This window comes from Ovis aries, chromosome X (assembly GCF_016772045.2).
Source record: "Ovis aries strain OAR_USU_Benz2616 breed Rambouillet chromosome X, ARS-UI_Ramb_v3.0, whole genome shotgun sequence".
Taxonomy (NCBI): domain Eukaryota; kingdom Metazoa; phylum Chordata; class Mammalia; order Artiodactyla; family Bovidae; genus Ovis; species Ovis aries.
In genome coordinates, this window is record NC_056080.1 from 74,762,096 (window position 1) to 74,788,899 (window position 26,804).

Genomic DNA, 26,804 nt, shown 5'->3' on the forward strand with positions numbered 1-26,804 from the left:
AGGCTACAGTCATCAAGACAGTATGGTACTTTCATAAAGACAAAAATACAGATCAATGGAACAAAATAGAAAGTCCAGAGATAAATCCATGCACCTATGAACACCTTATCTTTGACAAAGGAGGCATGAATACACTGAGAGAAGACAATCTCTTCAGCAAGTGGTGCTGGGAAAACTGGTCAACCATCTGTAAAAGAATGAAACTAGAACACTTTCTAACACCATACACAAAAAAAAAACTCAAAATGGATTAAAGATCTAAACGTAAGACCAGGAACTATAAAACTCAAAGAAAACATAGGCAAAACACTCTCTGACATTAATCACAGCAGGATCCTCTATGACCCACCTACCAGATTAATGAAAATAAAACCAAAAATAAACAAATGGGACCTAATTAAACTTAAAAGTTTTTGTATAATGAAGGAAATTATAAGCAGGGTGAAAAGACAGCCTTCAGAATGGGAGAAAATAATAGCCAACAAAGCAAACAACAAAGAATTAATCTCAAAAATATACAAGCAGCTCCTGTAGCTCAATATGAGAAAAATAAACAACCCAATCAAAAACTGGACCAAAGATATAAACACATTTCTCCAAAGAAGACATACAGATGTCTAACAAACATGAAAAGATGCTCAACATCACTCATAATCAGAGAAATACAAATCAAAACCACAGTGAGGTACCATCTCACACCTGTCAGAATCGCTGCCATCAGAAAGTCTACAAGCAATAAATTCTGGAGAGGGTGTGGAAAATGGGAACTCTCTTACACTGTCAGTGGGAATGCAAAATAGTACAGTCACTATGGAGAACAGTGTGGAGATTTTTAAAAAACTGGAAATAGAACTGCCATACGGCCCAACAATCTCACTGCTGGGTATACACACTGAGGAAATCAAAATTGAAAGAGACACGTGCATCCCAATGTTTATTGAAGCACTGTTTAAAATAGCTAGGGCATGGAAGGAACCTAGATGTCCATCTGCAGATGAATGGATAAGAAAGTTGAGGCATATATACACAATGGAATATTATTCAGTTATTAAAAAGAATGCATTTGAGCCAGTTCTAATGAGGTGAATGAAACTGGAGTCTATTATACAGATTGAAGTAAGCCAGAAAGAAAAACACCAATACTGTATATTAACACATATATATGGAATTTAGAAAGATGGTAATGATGACCCTATATTCAAGACAGCAAAAGAGACACAGATGTAAAGAACAGAATGTTGGACTCTGTTGGAGAAGGTGAGGGTGGGATGATTTGATAGATTAGCATTGAAACATGTATAATACTATATGTGAACTAGATCACCAGTCCAGGTTTGATGCATCAGACAAGGCACTTGGGACTGGTGCATTGGGATAACCCTGAGGGATGGGATGGGGAGGGAAGTTGGAGGGGGTTTCGGGATGGGCGACACATGTACTCCCATGGCTGATGCATGTCAATGTTTGGGGAAAACCACTATAGTATTATAAAATAATTGGCCTCCAATTAAAATATGTAATTTAAAAATAAGGAAAAATCCAATGCAAATTAGGTTAAAAAAAAAACTAATGAGAATAGCAAATGAATTGCTCTTCCTCTCAGGGTCAAAACAATACTCACTTATGTTTATCTAGGACAGATAGACAATTATACCTATACACATCCCTATCTACTGCACAAGTTTTCATTTCATATGATGAAAATTTCACATTTGTAACTTTCCTACCAAGTACAATTTGATAAGTTGTTCAAACGTAACTCTGTACATAACCAACAGTTGTGTTCAAATTTGGAGATGGGAAAAATTTTTTTTTTCATACTCTTTGGTACTATTTTAATAGGCATTTTACCTTTGCTTAATTTACATATCTATGAATATACTATATTTAAGTGTTTTTTTAAGGAAAATATCTGCAAGCTTATATATAGTTTTGGAGGAAAAGGAGCCTGAACATGAAGAAAATGTACACACTACAGTTGCTCTTTAGAGAGGAATATTCTTGTATTTTCCTTTCAGCCCATATATCTCTCATGCACACATACACAGGTGTATGTGTATAGTTACACAGATTTGTGTGAACATATGCATGCCCAAAATTCATGTTAACATAAACTGATATCAAGCAATTAGATGTGTCTTAAGCAATCAGCTTCGTTTCTAGTTTAAGTAATCACCATACTGTTCTCCATAATGGCTCTATCAGTTTACATTGTCACCAAATGTGTTGGAAGGTTCCCTTTTCTACATATCCTCTCCAGCATTTATTGTTTGTAGATTTTTTGATGATGGTCATTTTGGCTGGTGTGAGGTGATACCTCACTGTAATTTTGATTTGCATTTCTCTAATAATTAGTGAAGTTTAGCATCTTTTCATGTGTTTATTGGTCATCTGTCTTATTTGGAGAAATGTCTGCCTAGATTTTTTGCCGATTTTTTGATTGAGCTATGTTTTTTTTTTCTTTCTGATTTTGAGCTGTTTGAGCTGCTTATATATTTTAAAGATTAATCACTTGTCAGTTGTCCCATCTTCAATTATTTTCTCCTATTTTGTGGATTGTCTTTTAATCTTGTTTATAATTTCCTTTGTCTTTCAAAAACTTTTCAGTTTAATTAGATTCCATTTGTTTGTTTTATTTTTATTTCCATTACTTTACAAGATGGGTCAAAGAATAAATCTGCCATATGACCCAGCAGTCCCACTACAGGGACTATACCCTGAGAAAGCCACAATTCTAAAAGACACAAGTACCCCAATATTCATTGCATCACCATTTACAGTAGCAAGGACATGAAAACAACTTAGATATCCATCTACAGATGAATGGATAAAGCAGAAGTGGTACATATATGCAATGGAATATTATTAAACCATAAAAAATAATGAATTTGAGTCAGTTCCAGTGAGGTGGATGAACCTAGAGCCTGTTATACAGAGTGAAGTAAGTCAGAAAGAGAAAAACAAATATTGTATATTGACACATGTATATGGAATCTCAGAAAATGTTACTGATGAACTTATTTGCAGGAAAGGAATGGAGATATAGATTTAGAGATTGCATCTGTGGATACAGTCGGGGAAGGAGAGAGTGAAATGAATGGAGAAAGTAGCATTGACATATATACATTACCATGTTTAAAATAGATAACTGGTGAGAAGTTGCTGTATAACACATAGAGCCCAGCCTGGAACTCTGTGATGACCTAGAGAGGTGGGATAGGAAGAAGGTTGGGAGATTAAAGACGGGGGTGATATATGTATAATTATGGCTGATTTATGTTGTTGTAGGGCAGAAATCAACACAACATTGTAAAGCAATTTTACTCTAACTTAAAAAATAAAAACAGATTCAATCAATGAAAAACTGATTCTCTCAGTTCAAACTGTAAAACATTGTGTGTGAACACGTCTAAAGTTATGGAATAGATTTCAGAAGCACTTATGCACTGTAAAATGTAATTACTGTGTCTTGTCCCTTTAAGTTCCTGCTGTTTACAGTCTCTTTATGATGTCATCACTCAGCGTTACCAGTTTGAACTTACAGTGTTAAAGTCCTGGCAACCTATAGGCAGGGGAAATGTCTCTTCCAAGATTGTAAGTCCTCTTTTCAATAATTTTTAGCGTTTTTAACGGTTAGTATGCTCAATTTAGCTTCATATTTATATTTTAATATAAATAATGTTCCTCTAATAGTAGCTACTTATAGATTAAAACTTGTATTTTATTAGCATCATGCTCTATCCAACTGAGCTAACTGGCCATGACTGAAGGTTGTATTTTAAACAGAGGTACAAAATTTCCATTAACATCTTAAGTGTTTTACTTTGAAATTTAACTAGTTTAGACTCTTTCACAAAATAGCTGCGTGGCCTTGAATATTTTAATCACTCTGAGTGTGTGTATATGTGTACTTATAACCACATCTTATTTTAGGGAGAAGGGAAGTAGTTACTGTGTGTGAAGGCACTTTAAAATGAAAAGCAGAATAAAACATAGTAAGAATTTATTATGGTACTCTGGTATATTTAATTTTTTATGTAAAGAATATTAAGCCATCCTGTTTTTCTGATAAAAAAGAAGGCTTTATATTATTGCTAATTAAAACATTATAGTTACTTGATTTTTAAAGGTATCATTAAGTGGATGATAAAATATTATTCATAGGAATTAAACAAAAGTATTTCTTCAGGATTAAGTGGCTACATCATTCAGTGTTAGTCTCTATTTTAAACGTCAGTCTCCTTTAAAAGAGTATTACTGACAGTAATACAAAAATTTATGATGATGTAAGCCATATTGACTTACAGCTAATAGCTAATATCCATGTATATTAAGTTGAACCATATAAAACTATCAATATTCAGCCATTTTGACTTACAAAAATAGAAAATTCTTATGACACAACCTATTTTTAAAAGCATGTAAAAATCAGTAAGAAAGCTATAGTTAATATGCCATAGGTAATTTGTAGAAAAAAATGTCAAAGATCAGTAAAAATATGAAAAACTGCACAACTTCAACAATGAAAATAAAGTTTAGAAAACCTTTTACTCCAAAATTCAAATTCTAAAAAATTATAGAGATCTATTCCCTGTTAAAATGATATATTTCTATAATGTTTGGATTTTTTTTTCAAAAAGTATGTATTATTTCTAGAATCAGAAAATGCAACATAGTTTGGAAAAAAAAAGGAAAATAATGATTTTATTTAGAAATTAATGATTTAGTTCCCTAGTGCTTTTAAAATGTATTTCTAGTTTAATATTGCCTATATCTCCTCTTGCCTCTTACATCACAAAGGGCTCAAATTATGTCACTACTAGACATTATTATCTCTTTTAAACACAGTATTATAAGTAAATCCTTCTCTAGTGAGAAGTATTTTCTCCCATATCCTCTTATAAAACAGAACTCAGAGGTACTGTAGATTTGTTTCCTCAGTGGCATTTCCAAATCTTTTCTCTTCTCTATTCCTTAAAAAGAGCTTGCTTGGAATCTCATGCCATCAGATTATGTCACCTGATAGCTTTCCCTACTATATTCATCTAGTGATTCCATTTTTGCTCCACTTCATTTTACCATGATTTTCTTATGTGGCCTACTATCATGCTATACAGTACTATCAACTGTACTCTTGTCAATTCCTTGTGATTTTTCTGTTGTTGTCCAGCCCCTCAGTCATGACTGACTCTTTGTGACACCATGGACCACAGCACACTAGGCTTCCCTGTCCTTCAACATATCCCAGAGCTTGCTCAAACTCATGTCCATTGAGTAGGTGATGTCATACAACCATTTTGACCTCTGTTGTCCCCTTCTACTTCTGCCTTCAGTCTTTCCCAGCATCAGGGTCTTTTCCAATGAGTCAGTTCTCCACATCAGGTGGCCAAAGTATTGGAGTTTTGGCTTCAGTATCAGTCCTTCCAATGAATATTCAGGATTGATTTCCTTTAGAATTAAGTGATTTGATCTCCTTGCAGTCTAAGGGACGCCCAAGAGTCTTTTCCACACCACAGTTCAGAGATATCAATTCTTCCATGCTCAGCCTTCTTTATGGTCCAACTCTCACATCCGTACATGACTACTGGTAAAACCATAGCTTTGACTAGATGGATCTTTTTCAGCAAAGTAATGTCTCTGCTTTTTAATATGCTGTCTAGGTTTTCAATGATTTTTTTTCCCAAGAATTAAAATTCTTTTAATTTCATGGCTGCAGTCACCATCTGCAGTTATTTTGGAGCCCAAGAAAATAAAATCTGGCACTGTTTCCATTGCTTCTCCACTTATTTGTCATGAAGTGATGAGCCTGGATGCCGTTATCTTCATTTTTTTGAATGTTGAGTTTTAAGCCAGTTTTTGCACTCTCCATTTTCACTTTCATTAAGAGACTCTTTAGTCCCTCTTCACTTTCTGCCATAAGGGTGATGATATCTGCATATCTGAGGTTATTGAAATTTCTCCCAGCAACATTCCAGCCTGTGCTTCATTTAACCTGACATTTCACTTGATGTACTTTGCATATAGATTAAATAAGCAGGGTGACAATACACAGTTTTGATGTGCTCCTTTCCCAACTCAGAACCAGTCCATTGTTTCATTTCCTGTTCTGTTGCCTCTTGGTCTGCATACAGGTTTCTCAGGAGGCAGGTAAGGTGGTCTGGTATTCCTATCTGCTTAGGAATTTTCCATAGTTTGTTGTGATTCACACAGCCACAGGCTTAAGCATAGTCAATGAATCAGAAGTGGATGTCTTTCTGGAATTCTCTTGCCTTTTCTATGATCCAACAGATGTTGGCAACTTGATCTCTCATTCCTCTGCCTTTTCTAAATCCAGTTTAAACATCTGGAAATTCTTGACTTTCATACTGTTGAAGCCTAGCTTGGTGAATTTTGAGCATTACTTTGCTAGTGTGTGAAAGAGTGATTGTGGGGTAGCTTGAACATTCTTTGTCATTGCCTTTGTTTGGGACTGGAGTAAACACTGATCTTTTCCAGTCTTGTGGCCACTACTGAGTTTTCCATATTTGCTGGCATATTGAGTGCAGCGCATTCACAGAATCATCTTTGAGGATTTCAAATAGATCAGCTGGCATTTTACCAACTCCACTAGCTTTGTTCATAGTGATGCTTCTTAAGGCCCACTTGACTGTGGACTGCAGGATGCCTGGCTCTAGGTGAGTGATCAAAGCATCATGGTCATCTGGGTCATGAAGATCTTTTTTTGTATAATTCTTCTGTGTATTCTTGCCACCTCTTCTTGATATCTTCTGCTTCTGTTAGGTCCATACCATTTCTGTCCTTTATTGCTCCTATCTTTGTATGAAATGCTTCCTTGTTATCTGTAGTTTTCTTGAAGACATCTCTAGTCTTTCCACTCTTTTGTTTTCCTTTATTTCTTTCCATTGTTCACTTAAGCCTTTTTACAACACCCCATGTATATGTGTCATTTTCTTCTTTGCCTTTTGCTCCTCTTCTTTTCTCAGCTGTCTGTAAGGGCATCCTAAGACAACCATTTTGCCTTTTTGCATTTCTTTCTTGGGGGGTGGTTTTGATCACTGCCTCCTGTACAATGTTACAAACCTTCATCTGTAGTTTTTCAAGCTCTCCGTCTGTCGGATATAATCCCTTGAATCTATATGTCACTTCCACTGTTTAATCATATGGGACTTGTTTTAGGTCATACCTGAATGACCTATTGTTTTTGCCTACTTTCTTCAAATGAAGTCTGAATTTGAAACTAAGGAGTTTATGATCTGAGCCACAGTCAACTCACAGTGTGAGCTCACAGCTCACAGCTCACAGTCTTTTTTCAGACTGTATAGAACTTCTCCATCTTTGACTGCAAAGAATATAATCAGTCTGATTTTGGTATTGATCATCTGGTGATGTTCATGTGTAGAGTCGTCTGTTGTGTTATTGGAAGAGGGTGTTTGCTATGATCAGTGCATTCTCGTGGCAAAACTCTGTTAGCCTTTGCCCTGCTTCATTTTGTACTCCAAGGCCAAGCTTGCTCATTACTCCAAGTATCTCCTGACTTCCTACTTTTGCGTTCCAGTCAGCTATAATGAAAATGACATCTCTTTTTTTGGTGTTAGTTCTAGAATGTCTTGTAGGTCTTCATAGAACCACTCAACTTGAGCTTCTTTGGCATTAGTGGTCGGGGCACAGACTTGGATTACTATGATATTGAATGGTTTGCCTTAGAAACAGAGATCATTCTGTCATTTTTGAGATTGCACCCAAGTCCATTCTAAAGGAGGTCAGCCCTGGGATTTCTTTGGAAGGAATGATGCTAAAGCTGAAACTCCAGTACTTTGGCCACCTCATTCGAAAAGTTGACTCATTAGAAAAGCCTCTGATGCTGGGAGGGATTGGGGGCAGGAGGAAAGGGGATGACAGAGGATGGGATGGCTGGATGGCATCAGCAAATCGATGGATGGGAGTTTGAGTGAACTCTGGGAGTTGGTGATGGACAGGGAGCCCTGGTGTGCTGCAATTCATGGGGTCGCAAAGTCGGATATGACTGAGTGACTGAACTGAACTGAACTGATTACATTTTTTACTCTCTTGTTGACTATGAGGTCTACTTCATTTCTTCTAAGGGATTCTTGCCCACAGTAGTAGATGTAAAGGTCATCTGAATTAAATTTATGCATCCCAACCCACTTTAGTTCACTGATTCCTAAAGTGTCAATGTTCCCTTTTGCCATCTCCTGTTTGACCACTTCCAATTTACTTTGACTCATGGACTTAACATTCAAGGTTTCTATGCATTATCATTCTTATAGCATTGGACTTTACTTTCCCTACCAGACACATCCAGAACTGGGCATTGTTTACACTTTGGCTCAGCTTATTCATTCCTTCTGGAGATAATTCTCCACTCTTCTCCAGTAGTATATTGGGCACATACTGATCTGAGGAGTTCATCTTTCAGTATTGTATCCCCTTGCTTTTTCATACTGTTCACGGGGTTCTCAAGGCAAGAATGTTGAAGTGGCTTGCCATTCATTTCTTCAGTGGATCATTTTTTTTTTTGTCAGAACTCTTCATCATGACTCATCTGTCTTGGGTAGCCCTACATGCTATGGCTTATAATTTCATTGTATAAGATAAGGCTGTGATGTATGTGATCAGTTTGGTTAGTTTTCTGTAATTGTCCTATTCATTCTGTTTGCCCTGTGATGGATAAGGACAAGAAGTTTGTGGAAGCTTCCTGATGCTAGGTACTGAAAGTGAAAGTGAAGTCACTCAGTCCTGTCTGACTCTTTGTGACCCCATGGACTGTAGCCTATCAGGATTCTCCATCCATGGGATTTTCCAGGCAAGAGTGCTGGAGTGGATTGCCATTTCCTTTTCCAGGGGATCTTCCCGACCCAGGAATCAAACCTGGGTCCCCTGCATTGCAGGCAGACACTTTATCATCTGAGCTACCAGGGAAGCCCTACTAGGTACTGGTTGTGGGCAAACTGGATTTTGCTCTGATAGGTGGGGCCTTGCTCAGTAGAATTTTAATCCAATTTTCTGCTGATGTGGTACTGCATTCCCTCCCTGTACTTTGGCCTGAGGCAAAACTATGGTAAGAGTAATGGCAGTAATGGTGACCTCTTTCAAAAGACTTATGCCAGCACCATGCGGCTCCCAGGACTGTTGAAGTCAGTGCCCCTTACCCTGCAGCATGCCACTGTTGAGCCATGCCTTCAACAGAGACTCCTGGACACTCACAGGCAAGTCTGGCTCAGTCTGCTCCTTTCTCCTGGGTCCTGGTGTGCACAAGATTTTGTTTGTGCCATCCAAATGTTTGTTTCCCCAGTCCTGTGGACGTTCTGTAGTCAAATCACACTGGCCTTCAAATTCCCTGGGAGTTCACAGTCCCTTTGCAGTCCCCAGGTTGGGAAATCTGTTCTGGCCCATAGAACTTTTGTAACACTGCAATAACTTTTTTGGTATTACTTTTCTCCAGTTTGTGAATCCTCTGCTCTGTGGCTCTATAATGGGGCTAATGGTAATCTCCAAAAGGTCTTATGCCACATGTTGTGCCTCCCAGGTCTGCTGTAGTCAGAGACCCTGTCCCTGAGGCAGGCCACTACTGACCTGTGCCTCTGCAGGAAACACTCAAACACTCAAAGGCAGGTCTGGCTCAGTCTCCTGTGGGGTCCCTGGGTCCTGTGCACACAAGGCTTTGTTTGCACCCTTCAAGCATCTCTGGCCTGTATAAGGTTTGATTCTAAATGACATTTTGCCCCTCCTACTATCTTGTTGGGGTTTCTTCTTTTCCCTTGGATGTGGGGTATCACATTTTGGTTGGATCCAACTTCTTCCTGTTGATGATTGAATGAAGCACAAGCTGGAATCAAGATTGCTGGGAGAAATATCAATAACCTCAGATACATAGATGACACCACCCTTGTGGCAGAAAGTAAAGAGGAACCAAAGAGCCTTTTGAGGAAAGTGGAAGAGGAGAGTGAAAAAGCTGGCTTAAAACTCAACATTCAAAAAACTAAGATCCTACATCCGGTCCCATCACTCCAGGGCAAATAGATGGAGAAACAATAGAAACAATGACAGGCTTTATTTTTCTTTGACTCTAAAATTACTGCAAATATTGGATGCAGCCATGAAATTAAAATACCCTTGCTCCTTGGAAGAAAAGCTATGACCAACCTAGAGAGCATATGAAAAGCAAAGACATTACTTTGCAGACAAAGTCTGTCTAGTCAAAGCTATGGTTTTTCCAGTAGTCATGTATGGATGTGAGAGTTGGTCTATAAAGAAAGCGGAATGCCAAATAATTGATACTTTTGAACTGTGGTCTTGGAGAAGACTCTCGAGAGTCTTGGCGTGCAAACAGATCAAGCCAGTTAGTCCTAAAGAAATCAGTCCTGATATTCATTGGAAGGACTGATGCTGAAGCTGAAGCTCCAATACTTTGGCCACTGGATGTGAAGAATTGATTCATTGGGAAAGACTTTGATGCTGGGAAAGGTTGAAGGTGGGATGAGAAGGGGACAACAGAGAATGAGATGGTTGGATGGCATCACTGACTTGATTGACATGAGTTTGAGCAAGTTCTGGAAGTTTGTGAGCAACAGGGAAGCCTGGTGTGCTACAGTCCGTGGGTCACAAAGAGTCGGACACAACTGTGACTGAACTGAAATGACAAATTGTATTATTAAAATATTTTCTAATTGTTTTTTTTTAGTTTTTTATTTTTTAAATTTTAAAATCTTTAATTCTTACATGCATTCCCAAACATGAACCCCCCCTCCCACCTCCCTCCCCATAACATCTTTCTGGGTCATCCCCATGCACCAGCCCCAAGCATGCTGCATCCTGCGTCAGACATAGACTGGCGATTCAATTCACATGATAGTGTTTTGTTGTATATCTAAATATAATTTATTTTCACATTTAATCTTATATCTATATTTTGCTAGATTATCTTATTAATTGTAATTGTGTGTCTATAGGTATTATGGATTTTCTACATAAACATGATGTTATGCAAATAATAACAGTTTTATTTCTTTTTTCCCTTATTCTTGACATTGTGTTTATATTTTTCTTTCCTTATTGCACTAGCTAGAACCTCCAGTAAAATATTACATTGAAGTTGACTAGCAGATATCCTTTTGTTGTTCCTGAGCTTAAGGGGAATATTTCTAATGCTTCAGCATTGAGTATTTGTATTTTCTATAGTTTTCTGTATATATCCTTTATCGGGTTAAGGAAATTTTTTTCCAATTTTTATTTGCTAAAGTTTTACCATTAATTTGTTAGACTGCATATTGAAATATTCATATAATTTTCCCTTCTTTATTTTGATGTGTTAATGTGATGAATTCCAAATGTTTAACCTGAATTAAATCCTGTTTGATTGTGGTAGAGTACCCTTTCTATGTATTGAATTAGATTGAATATTTAAGGATTGAGGTATTTATATTTATGAGAGATATAAGTCTGTGATTTTTTTTTCTATTAATGACCTCATCAGATTTTGGTATCAAGGTTATGTTCTTTTCATAGAATAAATTGATAAGTCATTCTTCTTTTTCTGTTCCTTGGAAGATTTTTTTGAATAATTGTTACTTTCTCTTCCTTAGGTGTTTGGGAGACTTAATCAATGAAGACATCCACACCTGGAATTCTCTATGTTGGTACGTTTTTAATGATCAAACAATGTCTTTAGTATACATACAGTAATCTATATTTTCTACTTAACCCTTGTTTCAGATTTCATATTTTTTTAAAAAAGGAATTTTCCTATTTCATCAAAATTTTCAATATATTAGCATAAAGTTTTTGCTTCTTTCATTTCTTTCTGATGATAATTTTAATGTTTTTTCCTCTTATATATGTTGGCTTTATTTTGCTGTTCTGTTTTTAGTGTCTTAAACTACATATTTAAGTCCTTGACTTTTCAGCTATTCCTCTTTTCTAATTTACAAATTTAGTTATAAAGTTTTAAATAGGTTTTTACATCCCACAAATATTTCAATACTGTATTTACCTTATGCTCTTCAATATGCTTTTAAAATATTTTCTAGTTTCCATTGTAATTCATTCTTTGATCCATAGATTGTATTTTTAATTTCTAATTGTTTAGATATTTTTCAGTTTCTGTTGTTGATTTCTAGCTTTATTCAATTGTGAGCAGCAGACATATGCCATATGATTTAGTACTTTGATACTTGTTGAACCTCACTTATTGCCTAGCCTATGGTCACTTTTGTTAAATGTTCCATGTGAACTTGAAAAAAATGTATAGTATTGTGCAGTTATTTGGTGTAATGGCTTTATATTATGCCAACTTTTGTCAATAATGTTATTCAACTTTTCTATATCTCCACTGTATATTCTTTTATTCTTGTTCTATTAGTAATTTAAATAAATATGCTGAAGTCCCCAACTATAATTGTCAGTTTGCACATTACTTTTCCTTTTATAAATTATAGTTTTATGTTTTTTAGAGCTATGTCAGTGGGTACATACATATTTAGAATTACTACATCTTTCTGTTGGATTATCCCCTTTACCATTATAAAATATTCCTGTTTATTTTTATGTATCTTAAAGTTTACTTTGACATTAGTTTAGCTCCACAAGCTTATTATCCATTAAGGTACACAGTGTATTCCTTTTCCATTAAAATCAAAAAAGAAAAAAATCACGTTCTCATATTTTAGCTTTATTATAATCCACTGTGCAGATTCATGTTTTAAGTGGTGTACTTAGTCCATATACTTTTCTGTGGTAAGAAAATTAACCATGAGAACTACTCACCAAAGTTTTAAGTGTAAAACACAGTATTGTTAATTATAGGCCCAGTGTTATGCAGAAAAGCTCTATAACTTGTTGATTTTAGCCTATTTGATTTTTTAAATTTTATTTATTTTTGGCAGCAATGGGTCTTTCTTGGGTTTCCCTGGTAGCTCAGGTGGCAAAGAACCCACCTACAATGTGGGAGACCCTGGTTCGATTCCTGGGTTAGGAAAATCCCCTGGAGAAGGGACAGGATACCCACTCCAGTATTCTTGGGTTCCCCTGGTGGCTCAGAGAGTAAAGAATTTGCTGCATTTTTGCAGCGTGCAGGCGTTTAGCTGTGGTGAGTGGGAGCTACTCTTGTTGGGCATGAGCTTCTCACTGCAGTAGCTTCTTGTTACAGACCACAGGATTTATGTGCACAGGCTTCAGCAGTCGTGGCAAACAAACTCAGTAGTTGTGGCTCACAGGCTTAGTTGTTCTACAGCATGTGGAAACTTCCCAGACCAGGGATCAAACCTGTGTCTCCTGCTTTGGCAGACAAATTCTTACTGCACACCAGGGAAGTCCCCAGTCCATTTGTTTTTAACGTAATAGCTTTATGTTTGGATTTACATCTATCATTTTAGTTTTATTATTTGTCCCATGTCTTTGTTCATTTATCCTTTATTGCTTTCCTTTTTATTAATCAAACATTTTAATTATATTTCTTTTTCTATTATTTTCTTTATACAATTTTAGTTATTCTTTAGTGGTTATGTTTTAATTTAAAAAACTATATTATAAATTTGTATCTTTACAACTCCCAGGGAATCAAGCTTCTTATAACACCTTAACTCCAATTATTTCACCAATCTTTATTACCACTATAAATTTTGAATTTAAATTCATAAATTTTATTTTAAGCTTACCAGGTTATCATTATTATGTATAAATACTTAATATTCATGTTCTGCACCCAAATATGTGCTGTTTTATGCTCTTTATTTTATCTTAAGTATGTATTATCTTAGGCCATTTCCTTCTACCTGAAGAATTCTTACTTGCATTTGTTTTAGTACTTTCTGCTACCCATACATCTCTCACAAATTTGTTTTATTTTAATATAAAAACAATGTCTTTATGTCACACTCACTTTTGAAAAGTATTTGTGCTGTGATAAAAATCTTAAATTGTCAGTGTTTTTTGTTGTTGTTTTTGTTTTGTTTTGTTTTTTAAGAACTAAATATGCCTTCCATTCTCTTCAGACTTCTGTCACTAATTTTCCTCTATTCCAAAATATAGGTTCAGGTCACTTATGTAACAAAACTGTATGCACACAATCATTTCTTGCACTAAGATGTACACTTTGGAATTAATAAAAATTCTCAAGATTTTAACTATATTAAAGCCCTAATGATTTGAGACTGAGGCCACTTGTATATAAGGCAGTAAGTCACTTCAATAGTGTCCAACTCTTTGTTACCCTATAGGCCATAGCCTGAGAAGCTTCTCTATTCATGGGATTCTCCAGGCAAAAATAGTGGCAGAAATCTTCCCAACCCAGAGATCAAACCTACATCACTTTCATGTCCTGAATTGGCAGGCAGGTTCTTTACCACCTGGGAAGCCCATATACAAGGTAGATATGTTGTGATATTTGACTGTTTTCCCATTTCTCATTGTTTCTTGATTACCTTCTCTAGTGTTTTTCAAAATGAGATGTACATGCAAGATAATCAATTGGAATATGTGAACAGGATATTACAACTTCAATTTATGTAGTTTATTTCATCTCTTAAAATGTTCTATCTTAATGCATACTTTATAAGGTATATTATTACGGCAGAATTTGAATTATCCACACATCACACATATTGAGTCATGCTCAAAACAAAGTTTGAAGAGGATTACTTTAGACTGTAGCAAAGAAGTCAAAATCAATACAGGTGCAAAGTATTTTTCCCAGAATGTGAAGTCAGTGACCCAACCAGCATTTCAAACTTTCAAACTTTTAAGTTTCCAGGATCCCAGGCCATTTAACCTTCTAGCTATGCTATAGAATAAATGTGGTTTCAATACAGATGAATAGACCGTTGATCTATTTTTTTGAAAAAGCAAACATCACAAGCTTGCACAATTTCATAAATCTATGAAGTTTTCTTTTTCAAGACCATGAATTCATACATAAAACTGAGCGTGATTCATAACTAGAACTGAGTGTCCAAACAACCTGTGAAAGTTTTTAGATAGACTTGATTGAGCCACACCTAGAGACTCTGGGTTGCAAAGAGTCAGACACAACTGCAGTGACTTAGCACACACAAGTACAACCTCAGAATTAGCAATGGTCACAATCTACTGTTCCTGCTAATTAATAAGGAAGTAATAGTTAAATAAAATAAAACTTTAAAAAGATAAAAATTTTAAAATTAAAAACATTATACCATGTATATCTTCGATAGACAACACAATCATTACAAAATTAAATGAATACTTTCCAAATGGAAGATACCGTGGACCAATTTCCCCATGTGTAGCAGCAACTCAAAATACAAATCAATACTTATACATTCCCCTCTCACACATCATTAGTGGTTTAATTTAAGTGCTAAGAATATTAAAACGTTGTTCAGTTCAGTTCAGTTCAGTTCAGTCGCTCAGCCATGTCCGACACTTTGCGACCCCATGAATCTGAATCGCAGCACACCAGGCCTCCCTGTCCATCACCAACTCCTGGAGTTCACTCAGACTCACATCCATCAGGTCAGTGATGCCATCCAGCCATCTCATCCTCTGTCGTCACCTTCTCCTCCTGCCCCAATCCCTCCCAGCATCAGAGTCTTTTCCAATGCGTCAACTCTTCGCATGAAGTGGCCAAAGTACTGGAGTTTCCACTTCAGCATCATTCCCTCCAAAGAAATCCCAGGGCTGATCTCCTTCAGAATGGACCAGTTGGATCTCCTTGCAGTCCAAGGGACTCTCAAGAGTCTTCTCCAACATCACAGTTTAAAAGGATCAATTCTTCGGTGCTCAGCCTTCTTCACAGTCCAACTCTCACATCCATACATGACCACTGGGAAAACCGTAGCCTTGACTAGATGGACCTTTGTTGGCAAAATAATGTCTCTGCTTTTGAATATGCTCTCTAGGTTGGTCATAACTTTTCTTCCAAGGAGTAAGCGTCTTTTAATTTCATGGCTGCAGTCACCATGTGCAGTGATTTTGGAGCACAAAAAAAGAAAGTCTAACACTCTTTCCCCATCTATTTCCCATGAAGTGATGGGACCAGATGCCATGATCTTCATTTTCTGAATGTTGAGCTTTAAGCCAACTTTTTCAATCTCCACTTTCACTTTCGTCAAGAAGCTTTTTAGTTAAACATGGTAGGTTGTCTTCAAAATTTATGTAGTGAATTTAGAAGATATATGGTTCATACTGATTTACATGTTTTCATTAGAAAATTGCAGGGGAACTAATTTTATTTATTGTTCTATATAATTAAATATTTTATATGTTATAGAATTTTTCAAATTAGTGGTTTTTTTACTAAGTTAAATTTGTCATTAGTAAGTTTATTTAGATATGCACATAAGATTATATTTCCTTCTCTTTACCAAGTTTTTTTTAAATAAATTTATTTATTTATTTTAACTGGAGTGTTTTTATTTCAGTTTTGATCTATAGTCTATTTTTATTCAAGTTTCTGATGAGAAATACAGTCATATACATCTATAACTTGATTTAAAGGAAGGGAATTGTGGATTATAGGTAGACAGTCTTAAATAATGGAATTCAGAGAACACATCAAATTTCTGATAGCATTACTATTAAAGGCATCTTAGTAATAATAGTCACTATTATTATTATTATCAGACATAGTACAAATCGAATTAAAACATTTTCTTTTTTAAACAGGCAAGAAATAACCATCAAAACATATGATAATCCCATACCAAGTAAGAATTAATATTATATTTGAAAATAATTTTAGGGAAAATGACTAGTCTCTTCCATTCAATGTGATAAAGCATAAAAAACCCTGAGATTTTGTTAAAATCTAAGAGAAGCATGAATATTGGTGTGTGTGTGTGTGTGTGTGTGTGTGTGTGTTTAAACTATTTCTATAGTCAGAAAGAAAAAAGTTGACAGTTCATGTGTTGCACAGCTAAAGCTTTAGGAAATTTCTTAATATATTGAGTTGAAATCTACCTGCACTGCTACAAATTTATCCATTGATTCTAGTTATTCCCTTAGGAAACAAAGAAGTCTCTGACATTGTAATTAAGAGCATGAACTCTGGAGCCAAATTATCTGTACTTGAATCTTAACACTTATGCTAAATTTATGATTTGGGGGCAAGTAATTTAACCACTCTAGGTGCTTTATTTTTCTACATCTGTAAAATGGAGTCAATATAAATTATATTAACTAATTCAAAGTTTTGCAATGACTAAGAGTTGATATATATAAACTACTTAAAACACAGTCCAGCATATAGCAAGTGTTATATATGTTTTAGCAGTTGCAGCTATCATATTACTACTATTACTACTCTTCTTCTACTCTTTTATGTAACAACTCTAAATATTTGAGTATAATGATCACATCTCTTGTTAATCTCCAGAAGAACTATCTAAACTATCCCACTTTTCTTCTTTTGATAGCTTCCAGATAGCTTGATCCTCCTGATCACTCTATTCTGGGTACCCTTAAATGTGTGCATGCCCTTTCTTTTTTTTTTTTTTCAATTAATTTTATTTTTTTTAATTTTAATTGGAGGCTAATTACTTTACAATATTGTATTGGTTTTGTCATACATTGGAATTAATCTCCCATGGGTGTACATATGTCCCCCATCGTGAACCCCCTCCCACCTGCCTCCCCATCCCATCCCTCTGGGTCATCCCAGTGCACCAGCCCTGAGCACCCTGTATCATGCATCAAACCTGGACTGGTGATTCATTATACATATGATGATATAAATGTTTCAATGCCATAAAGGTGTCAGAAATGAATGAAGCATTTGGGTCTGTGGCCCTAATTTTTATGGCTTGGGATGTCATTGAGGTTAGATGAGGAGAAACATAAACACTTAATCAATTGAGATATTTAACTGATGCTCTGTTAATAGCTTTTATGCTATTGTGCTATTAATAGATATTGTGGGGACTATAGAGGAAGTCATATGCTCTGCAATTTAAACAAAATGAAATGAAGGTAGTGGAGGTGATGGAGATGTATGGAAGGAAACAGTTAATTTTTATTTTCCATTCCTACTGTTTGATTATATAACTGTAACTATTATTTTCATTATTTTTTTAAAAATTGGAGGATAACTGATATACAATGTTGTCTTAGTTTCTACTGCACAGTAATATGAATCAGCTATAAATATACATATCAGTACAGTTCAGTCATTCAGTCGTGTCCGACCCCTTGAAACCCCATGAACTGCAGCACTCCAGGCCTCCCTGTCCATCACCAACCCCTGGACTTCACCCAAACTCGTGTCCATCGAGTCGGTGATGCCATCCAGCCATCTCATCCTCTGTTGTCCCCTTCTCCTCCTGCCCCCAATCCCTCCCAGCATCAGAGTCTTTTCCAATGAGTCAACTCTTCGTATGAGGTGGCCAAAGTACTGGAGTTTCAGCTTTAGCATCATTCCTTCCAAAGAACAGCCAGGACTGATCTCCTTTAGAATGGACTGGTTGGATATCCTTGCCGTCCAAGAGACTTTCAAGAATCTTATCTAACACCACAGTACCAAAGCATCAATTCTCAGGCACTCAGCGTTCTTCACAGTCCAACTATCACATCCATAATGATCACTGGAAAAACCATAGCCTTGACTAGACGGACCTTAGTCAGCAAAGAAATGTCTCTGCTTTTGAATATGCTATCTAGGTTGGTCATAACTTTCTTTCCAAGGAGTAAGTGTCTTTTAAATTCATGGCTGCCATCACCATCTGCAGTGTTTTTGGAGCCCCAAAAAATAAAGTCTGCCACTCTTTCCACTGTTTCCCCATATATTTCCCATGAAGTGATGGGACCAGATGCCATGATCTTGGTTTTCTGAATGTTGAGCTTTAAGCCAACTTTCTCACTCTCCTCTTTCACTTTCATCAAGAGGCTTTTTAGCTCCTCTTCACTTTCTGCCCTGAGGGTGGTGTCATCTGCATATCTGAGGTTATTGATATTTCTCCTGGCAACCTTGATTCCAGCTTATGCTTCTACCAGCCCAGCGTTTCTCATAATGTACACTGCATATAAGTAAAATAAGCAGGGTGACAATATACAGCCTTGATGTACTCCTTTTCCCATTTGAAATCAGTCTGTTGTTCCATGTCCAGTTCTAACTGTTGCTTCCTGGTCTGCATGTAGGTTTCTCAAGGAACAGGTCAGGTGGTCTGGTATTCCAATCTCTTGAATTTGCCACAGTTTATTGTGATCCACACAGTCAAAGGCTTTGGCATAGTCAATAAAGCAGAAATAGAGGTTTTTTCTGGAACTTTCTTGCTTTTCCATGATCCAGCGAATGTTGGCAATTTGATCTCTGGTTCCTCTGCCTTTTCTAAAACCAGCTTGAACATCTGGAAGTTCATGGTTCACGTATTGCTGAAGCCTGGCTTGGATAATTTTGAGCATTACTTTGCTAGTGTGTGAGATGTGTGCAATTGTGTGGAGGTTGAGCATTCTTTGGCATTGCCTTCCTTTTGGAATTAAAACTGACCTCTTCCTGTCCTGTGGCCACTGCTGAGTTTTCCAAATTTGCTGGCATATTGAGTGCAGCACTTTCGCAGCAGCATCTTCCAGGATTTGAATGATCTCAACTGGAATTCCATCACCGCCACTAGCTTTGTTCGTAGTGATACTTTCTAAGGCCCACTTGACTTCACATTCCAGGATGTCTGGTTCTAGGTGAGTGATCACTCCTTCGTGATTATCTTGGTCATGAAGATCTTTTTTGTACAGTTCTTCTGTGTATTATTGCCCCTCTTCTTTATAGCTTCTGCTTCTGTTAGGCCCATGCCATTTCTGTCCTTTATCAAACCCACCATTGCATGAAATGTCCCCTTGATAGCTCAGATTTTCTTGACGAGATCTCTAGTCTTGCTCATTATGTTGTTTTCCTCAATTTCTTTGCATTGATCTCTGAGGAAAGCTTTCTTATCTCTCCTTGGTGTTCTTTGGAACTCTGCATTCTGATGCTTATATCTTTCCTTTTCTCGTTTGCTTTTCACCTCTCGTCTTTTCACAGCTATTTGTTAGGCCTCCCCAGACAGCTGTTTTGCTTTTTTGCATTTCTTTTCCATGGGGAAGGTCTTGATCCCTGTCTCTTGCACAATGTCACAAACATCCGTCCATAGTACATCAGGCACTCTATCAGATCTAGGCCCTTAAATCTCTTTTTCACTTCCACTGTATAATCATAAGTATTTGATTTAGGTCATACCTGAATGGTCTAGTGGTTTTCCCTACTTTCTTCAATTTAACTCTGAATTAGGCAATAAGGCGTTCATGATCAAAGCCACAGTCAGCTCCTGGTCTTGTTTTTGCTGACTGTATAGAACTTCTCCATCTTTGGCTGCAAAGAATATAATCAATCTGATTTTGGTATTGGTCATCTGGTGATGTCCATGTGTAGAGTCTTCTCTTGTGTTGTTGGAAGGTGTTTGCTATGATCAGTGTGTTTTCTTGGCAAAACTCTATTAGACTTTGCCATGCTTCATTCCATATTCCAAGGCCAAATTTGTCTGTTACCCCTGGTGTTTCTTGACTTCCTACTTTTGCATTCCAGTCCCCTATAATGAAAAGGACATCTTTTGGGGGTGTTAGTTCTAAAAGGTCTTGTAGGTCTTCATAAAACCATTCAACTTCAGCTTCTTCAACATTACTGGTTGGGGCATAGACTTGGATTACTGTGATATTGAATGGTTTGCCTTGGAAACGAACAGAGATCAATCTGTCGTTTTTGAGATTGCATCCAAGTACTGCATTTCGGACTCTTTTGTTGAACATGATGGCTACTCCTTTTCTTCTAAGAGATTCCTGCCCACAGTAGTAGATATAATGGTCATCTGAGTTAAATTCATCCATTCCAATCCACTTTAGTTCTCTGATTCCTAGAATATCAATTTTCACTCTTGCCATTTCTTGTTTGACCACTTCCAATTTGCCTTGATTCCTGGACCTAACATTCCAGGTTCCTATGCAATATTGCTCTTTACAGCATCGAACTTGCTTCTATCACCAGTCCCACCCACAACTGGGTATTGCTTTTGCTTTGGCTTCATCCCTTCATTCTTTCTGGAGTTATTTCTCCACTGATCTCCAGTAGCATATTGGGCATCTACCGACCTGGGGGGTTCCTCTTTCAGTATCCTATCATTTTTCCTTTTCATACTGTTCATGGGGTTCTCAAGGCCAGAATACTGAAGTGGTTTACCATTCCCTTCTCCAGTGGACCACATTCTGTCCGACCTCTCCACCACTACCTGCCTGTCTTGGGTGGTCTCACATGGCATGGCTTAGTTTTATAAAGTTAGACAAGCCTGTGGTCCATGTGGTCAGATTGGCTAGTTTTCTGTGATTCTGGTTTCATTGTGTCTGCCCTCTGATGCCCTCTCACCATACCTACAATCTTATTTGGGTTTCTCTTACCTTGGACGTGGGGTATCTCTTCATGGATGCTCCAGCAAAAGCCACTGCTCCTTACCTTGTACGAGGGGTATCTCTTCATTGCCTCCCCTCCTCACCTTGGACGTGAAGTAGCTCCTCTCAGCCCTGCATATATCCCCCCCATTGAGCCTCCCTCTCACTCCCCTATCCCACCCATTCTGTAATCACAGAGCACCGAGCTGAGCTCTCTGTGTTATACAGCTTCTTCCCATTAGCTATCTATTTTATACATGGTAGTGCATGTGTTGGTTTAATCTAGAAAATAAAATTACAAATATCATTTTAAACACAATTTGGTTCTAAATGGACTAATCAATTTTTATTTTTCCTTAACTGGCATGCAAATAAACTACAAACTCGGGGGGGGGGGCTATATTTTGAGTTATAATTTAGTTTAAACTATATTCCTTGCTCAGGAATTTTTTTTCATAACTGATGAAAGTCTGGCTGCAAAATTGTTTCTTATCCTCTCTCATTTCAGTCGGTGAATCAAGCAAAAAATTATGGAATCAACAATATTTCACTATAACATTTCCCAAATCATCCAAGCCAGGTGGAAAAAAGAGATTAAGACCTTCAGAAATACAAATCACAGTTCCTGTGAGTATTGACAAGATCATTTTTAACTAAATATAATATATTACAATACATACATACAAATAAAATACATAATTTGAATTTTGATATCTTTAGGAGGCAGATATTTTAGGTGTATAATTCCCTGTATAGCAGATTGTCCCCAACTGTTTCTGACTGAACTTTTATTTATACATGTTCCTCCATTTAAAAGGCATTTTAAAGCTTATAGGCTAGGTAAGCTGGAGAATCCAATACTGAAACTGGTGGGATCTCTCAGGCAATGTTTACCAGCTGCAAAAACATATAAAATTTGAGCCTTAGAATAGGAGCCAATCTTGAGGTTTCAGGGCCTTTACATTTTCTTTAATCTAGCATTCAAATACTAGATACTTGGAGATTCCAGTTTTCTATTGCTTTTATAAAATGGAGTTATTCTTACAACTAACCAAAAGAAAAGTTAGCTTACAGAGGTCACCTTTAGTGATAGCAAAATATGTTTTAAAAGCATCTCCCAAAGCAGAGCTGTAGTCAATGCATTTATTCAAGGGTCATTTATTTACACCTATAGAGAACCAAGTTTCATGCTTCTCTTCATGGGCTTCCTTTCATTCCATATAACAATGGAAGAAATATAAGAAGTAAATGTAAAATTAGTCTATGTGGTCACTGTGGCAACCAGCCTTGACAAATGTTTGGACAGAAATAAAAAACTAATAATTATAATATGCTACTGCTACACAAATTAATGAGAATAAGACACTTGTTTTATTTTATGTATTTGTTTTCAGTAGTGCTTCACAGAAGAGATCTTAGGCTCTAAATTTGGTTAAAAAAAATTGAAAGTATATGTAGAAATCAGGCTAACCCTGAAGCCTACAGAATTGTAAACTATTGTAAGAATTATCATGGCACACTTCAAGATTATCAGTTTATTTTTTTAATCTATTTTGGGGCAGAAGGATACATGAAATATTTCAAAATATCTCTCCCATGTAGGAGTTCTAGAGGAATTTATTATCTATTGTGAAGCCAGGTCCTGAAGTGTCATGAATCATTGTGGACCCCCTCTTATCTTAATATGAATCACTGAAGATATTCTGAGGTTCTTCTTAAATTTGTTTTATTTCCAAAGTGGAGTTTTCTCACACACACATACAAACACACACAGAGTGTTGGAAAAGAAACAGCCACAATCTAAATGTCATCGAAAAGCTAGACTATTTGTTTCAATATAAAAAAGATATAACTCATTAAAAAACATCATTATTCTAACAATTTTTTTCAGAGACATGATAAAAGAAATTTAGATGAACTTCAGAAGCCAGCTCATATATGGATAAGGCATTCTTTAAGGAAGAAATTTCAAAGTCCATCTATTAATTTAACCGTCATGAGACAGGCCTCATTCAGACATCCTTATACTCATATAAGCCATTCTAAAAAGGCAGAATCTAAAAAGTACAAAGATGGCAAAAAAGGAACAGCTTTGAAGAAAATTTCCAAGAAAGATACAGGCCCACATGAAATAGATGAGAAACTTGAAATAGGAAATAAAGCAGAAAAAACTCCATCTAAATCATCACATGGAAGTCAACTATCTAAGGAGTCAAAGTCCAAATCAGAAACAAGCCCAGAATCCAAAGATTCTATACCAGTTTCAATAAAGCATCAAAAAAAAGAAAAGATATATTCAAAAGATTCCAAGGAGATGGATTTTGAATCCATAAATACAAAGAAGTACTCTAAGAGCTCAAAGAATAATTCTGATGCCATATCAGAGACTTGCTCAAAAAATAGTTCAAATGTGGGCTTAATGGTACATTTAGGGAAGTCGGATGCTGAGACCATGGAATTTGATATGTGGTTAAAGAATTATTCACAGAATAATTCAAAGAAGCCAACAAAGAAGGATGCAAAAAAAGATGCAAAAGGGAAGGGCTCTGATGCTGAATCTGCAGATTCAAAAGATGCAAAGAAAGATGCAAAGAAAGATAAGAAGGGTGCAACAAAAGACACCAAGAAAGATGCAAAGAAGGATACAGAATCTACTGATGCAGAATCTGGAGACTCAAAGGATGCAAAGAAAGGCAAGAAAGAGTCAAAGAAAGATAAGAAAATGGATGCCAAGAAGGATGCTGCATCCGATGTAGAATCTGGAGACTCAAAGGATGCAAAGAAGGATTTGAAAAAGGGCAAGAAAGATTCAAAGAAAGATAAGAAAAAGGATTCCAAGAAAGATGCAGAGTCTACTGATGCAGAATCTGGAGACTCAAAGGATGCAAAGAAAGATTCAAAAAAGGGCAAGAAAGATTCAAAGAAAGATAAGAAAAAGGATTCCAAGAAAGATGCAGAGTCTACTGATGCAGAATCTGGAGACTCAAAGGATGCAAAGAAAGATTCAAAAAAGGGCAAGAAAGATGATAAAAAAAAGGATGCCAAGAAAGATGCAGAGTCTACTGATGCAGAATCTGGAGACTCAAAGGATGCCAAGAAAGATTCGAAAAAGGACAAGAAAGATGATAAAAAGGACAAGAAAGATGATAAAAAGGATGCCAAGAAGGATGTTGTGTCTACTGATGCTGATTCTGAATCTGAAGGGGATGCAAAAAAGAGTGAAAAAGATTCAAAGAAAGATAAGAAAGATTTAAAGAAAGATGACAAAAAGAAGTCTACAATGAAGTCTGGAGAGTCTACTGAAACTGAGTCTGATTGGGAGTCAAAGAAGGTTAAGCGAGATTCAAAGAAAGACGCCAAGAAGAGTGCAAAGGATACAGAGTCTAGTGGTGCTGAATCTGATGTGTCTTCCAAAAGATACCTAAAGAAGACTGAAATGTTCAAAAGTTCAGATGCTGAGTCTGAAGAGTCTCTATTTAAACCTGGGCCTAAAAAGAGAGTTGATGAATCAGATGCCACATCTACAGATTCAAAGAAGGATGCAGTGGAACCAAAAAGAGGAATCAAAATGTCATCTCGGAGGACTACATTCAAAGAAAAAGGAAAAAAAATAGGTACAGGTAGAGTTCCTCCGTCAAGAGAAAGACCACCACTACCTCCTTGTGAGCCTATACTGCCATCACCTAGAGTCAAACATCTCTGTCGGTGCCAGATGCCTCCTCCACCTCTAAAGCCAAGATATGCTCCTTTGGTATGTTTGCTCCTGTTTTATTTTTAGAGAAAATTGGATTAAAAATGAAAGATATATTTTAAATTTTGAATTCATATTTTCTCTGAAGATTAGTTCTCTTTTACTGGAATATTGACAAGTTTGAGACTCACAGATGAGAAAAGATAGAGTACTTCCCCAGGACTCAAAAGAGTTACAAAACAAATGTCAAAAAGTTAAGAATAGTATTTAGATTGGAGCAGAGAGAACTGGCTTGGGATTTAAGAAACTATTCATGATTATTTGTAAAATAATTTGAAAAATAATCATTCATAATTATTTGTAAAAAGGATCATATTACAAATGTGGTAACTGTCCTACACTTATGAAAGAAAAAAAAGGAAAATGGCTAAAATTTTCAAGGGGCATATTTTAGTTGGATATAAAGACATTTCCTAGGAAGTTGCTGAATATGGTAAAAAAAAACTCAACCAAATTCAGACACAGCAAGATGGAAACATAACATACTAGGATTCAGATATGCAAAAAAGTATATTTAATTATTTAATTTTTAACAGTATCTTTATGAGGTGTCACTAGTACTGATAATCGAGGGAGCGGGGAGTATTTTCAAGGTTGATCCAATCTCTTTGGATCTGTAAATTTAAAGTTTTCTATTTTTCTCCTACAGAGGATCTCCCTTTCAATACCCCTTCCTTTAAAACATGGCTGTAAAGGGAAGCTTAGTTAAACATCTCACTTGTTGGCTCGCTGATCTTTGGTTGAGGTGTGATTCATTTGCATGGTTTCTGGGCATCAGTTTGTATTTCCTCTGCTTTCCCACAGTGTTAATTGACTATTCTCAGCACGGTAGGTTTCATGTTCTCTGTCCTGCTAAATTCAGAACATCTGTAGATATGGCTGGGATTGGACCTTATATTTAATTAATTTTCCCCCACCCTTTCTTCCTCGTCCTCTCTGTCTCCCCATTCTTGTTCTTATCTCTCAAAAGGCTTCCATTTCCTTTTCTGAATGGTGGGAATCTCACTTTACATTGTATTCCAAGTTTTTCTCTACCCTCGGTTTATTTATAATAAAGCTTTATGTATTGATTTCCATTTGCTCTTCATATATTTTACATTTGTGGGAGAGATTAATTAATCCTTATTATCTCTTTCAAAAAGGCTGATTTTAAGTCCATTTTTCTCCTGGCAGACTCAAAATGTCAGCTTTGTGACAAAGCTGGTTAATGACCTCATTGTTTAGGGCTCAGTCTAAGTCAACGGGCAGATAACCAGTAAAGCAAAAAAATTTGTAAGAAATTAAAATATATTGGTGGATAATTTTAAGGTAATTGAGAAGAAGAGACCCTCCAAAAGCTGAACTCTCTTCCAAAAGCAGTTTTTGTGAAAAAATATGTAAAATACAAGAAATACTACAAAATCCTTGAATCTGAGGATTAATTTTAGTTGTAAAAAAAAAAAAAAAAAACTTCCAGGATATGTTCTGGCCTTGCATATATGCATACTATCACTGTAATAAGCTTAAATTTGTATAGCTACCATCTAATCAGGCTCTTCCATCCCTACGATTTTATTAAAAGTGTTCTTTTCAAGATTACCAAATATCTTCTTGTAGCCACACATATTGAGCTCTCTTCTCTCCTCATGTTATTCTATAATCCAGCATCATGTAAACC

At 36.3% G+C, this 26,804-nt stretch overlaps 1 protein-coding gene across 1 annotated transcript; it reads left to right on the plus strand.

The window, feature by feature from the left end:
• The first annotated feature begins 3,540 nt into the window (after nucleotides 1-3,540).
• CYLC1 (cylicin 1) lies at nucleotides 3,541-26,804 on the plus strand. Its single transcript, XM_060408308.1, has 5 exons — nucleotides 3,541-3,594; nucleotides 11,604-11,657; nucleotides 16,660-16,700; nucleotides 21,905-22,023; nucleotides 23,288-26,804. Exons 1-5 carry the CDS (start codon nucleotides 3,578-3,580, stop codon nucleotides 25,172-25,174), a joined length of 2,118 nt encoding a protein of 705 aa, XP_060264291.1. The 5' UTR covers nucleotides 3,541-3,577; the 3' UTR covers nucleotides 25,175-26,804.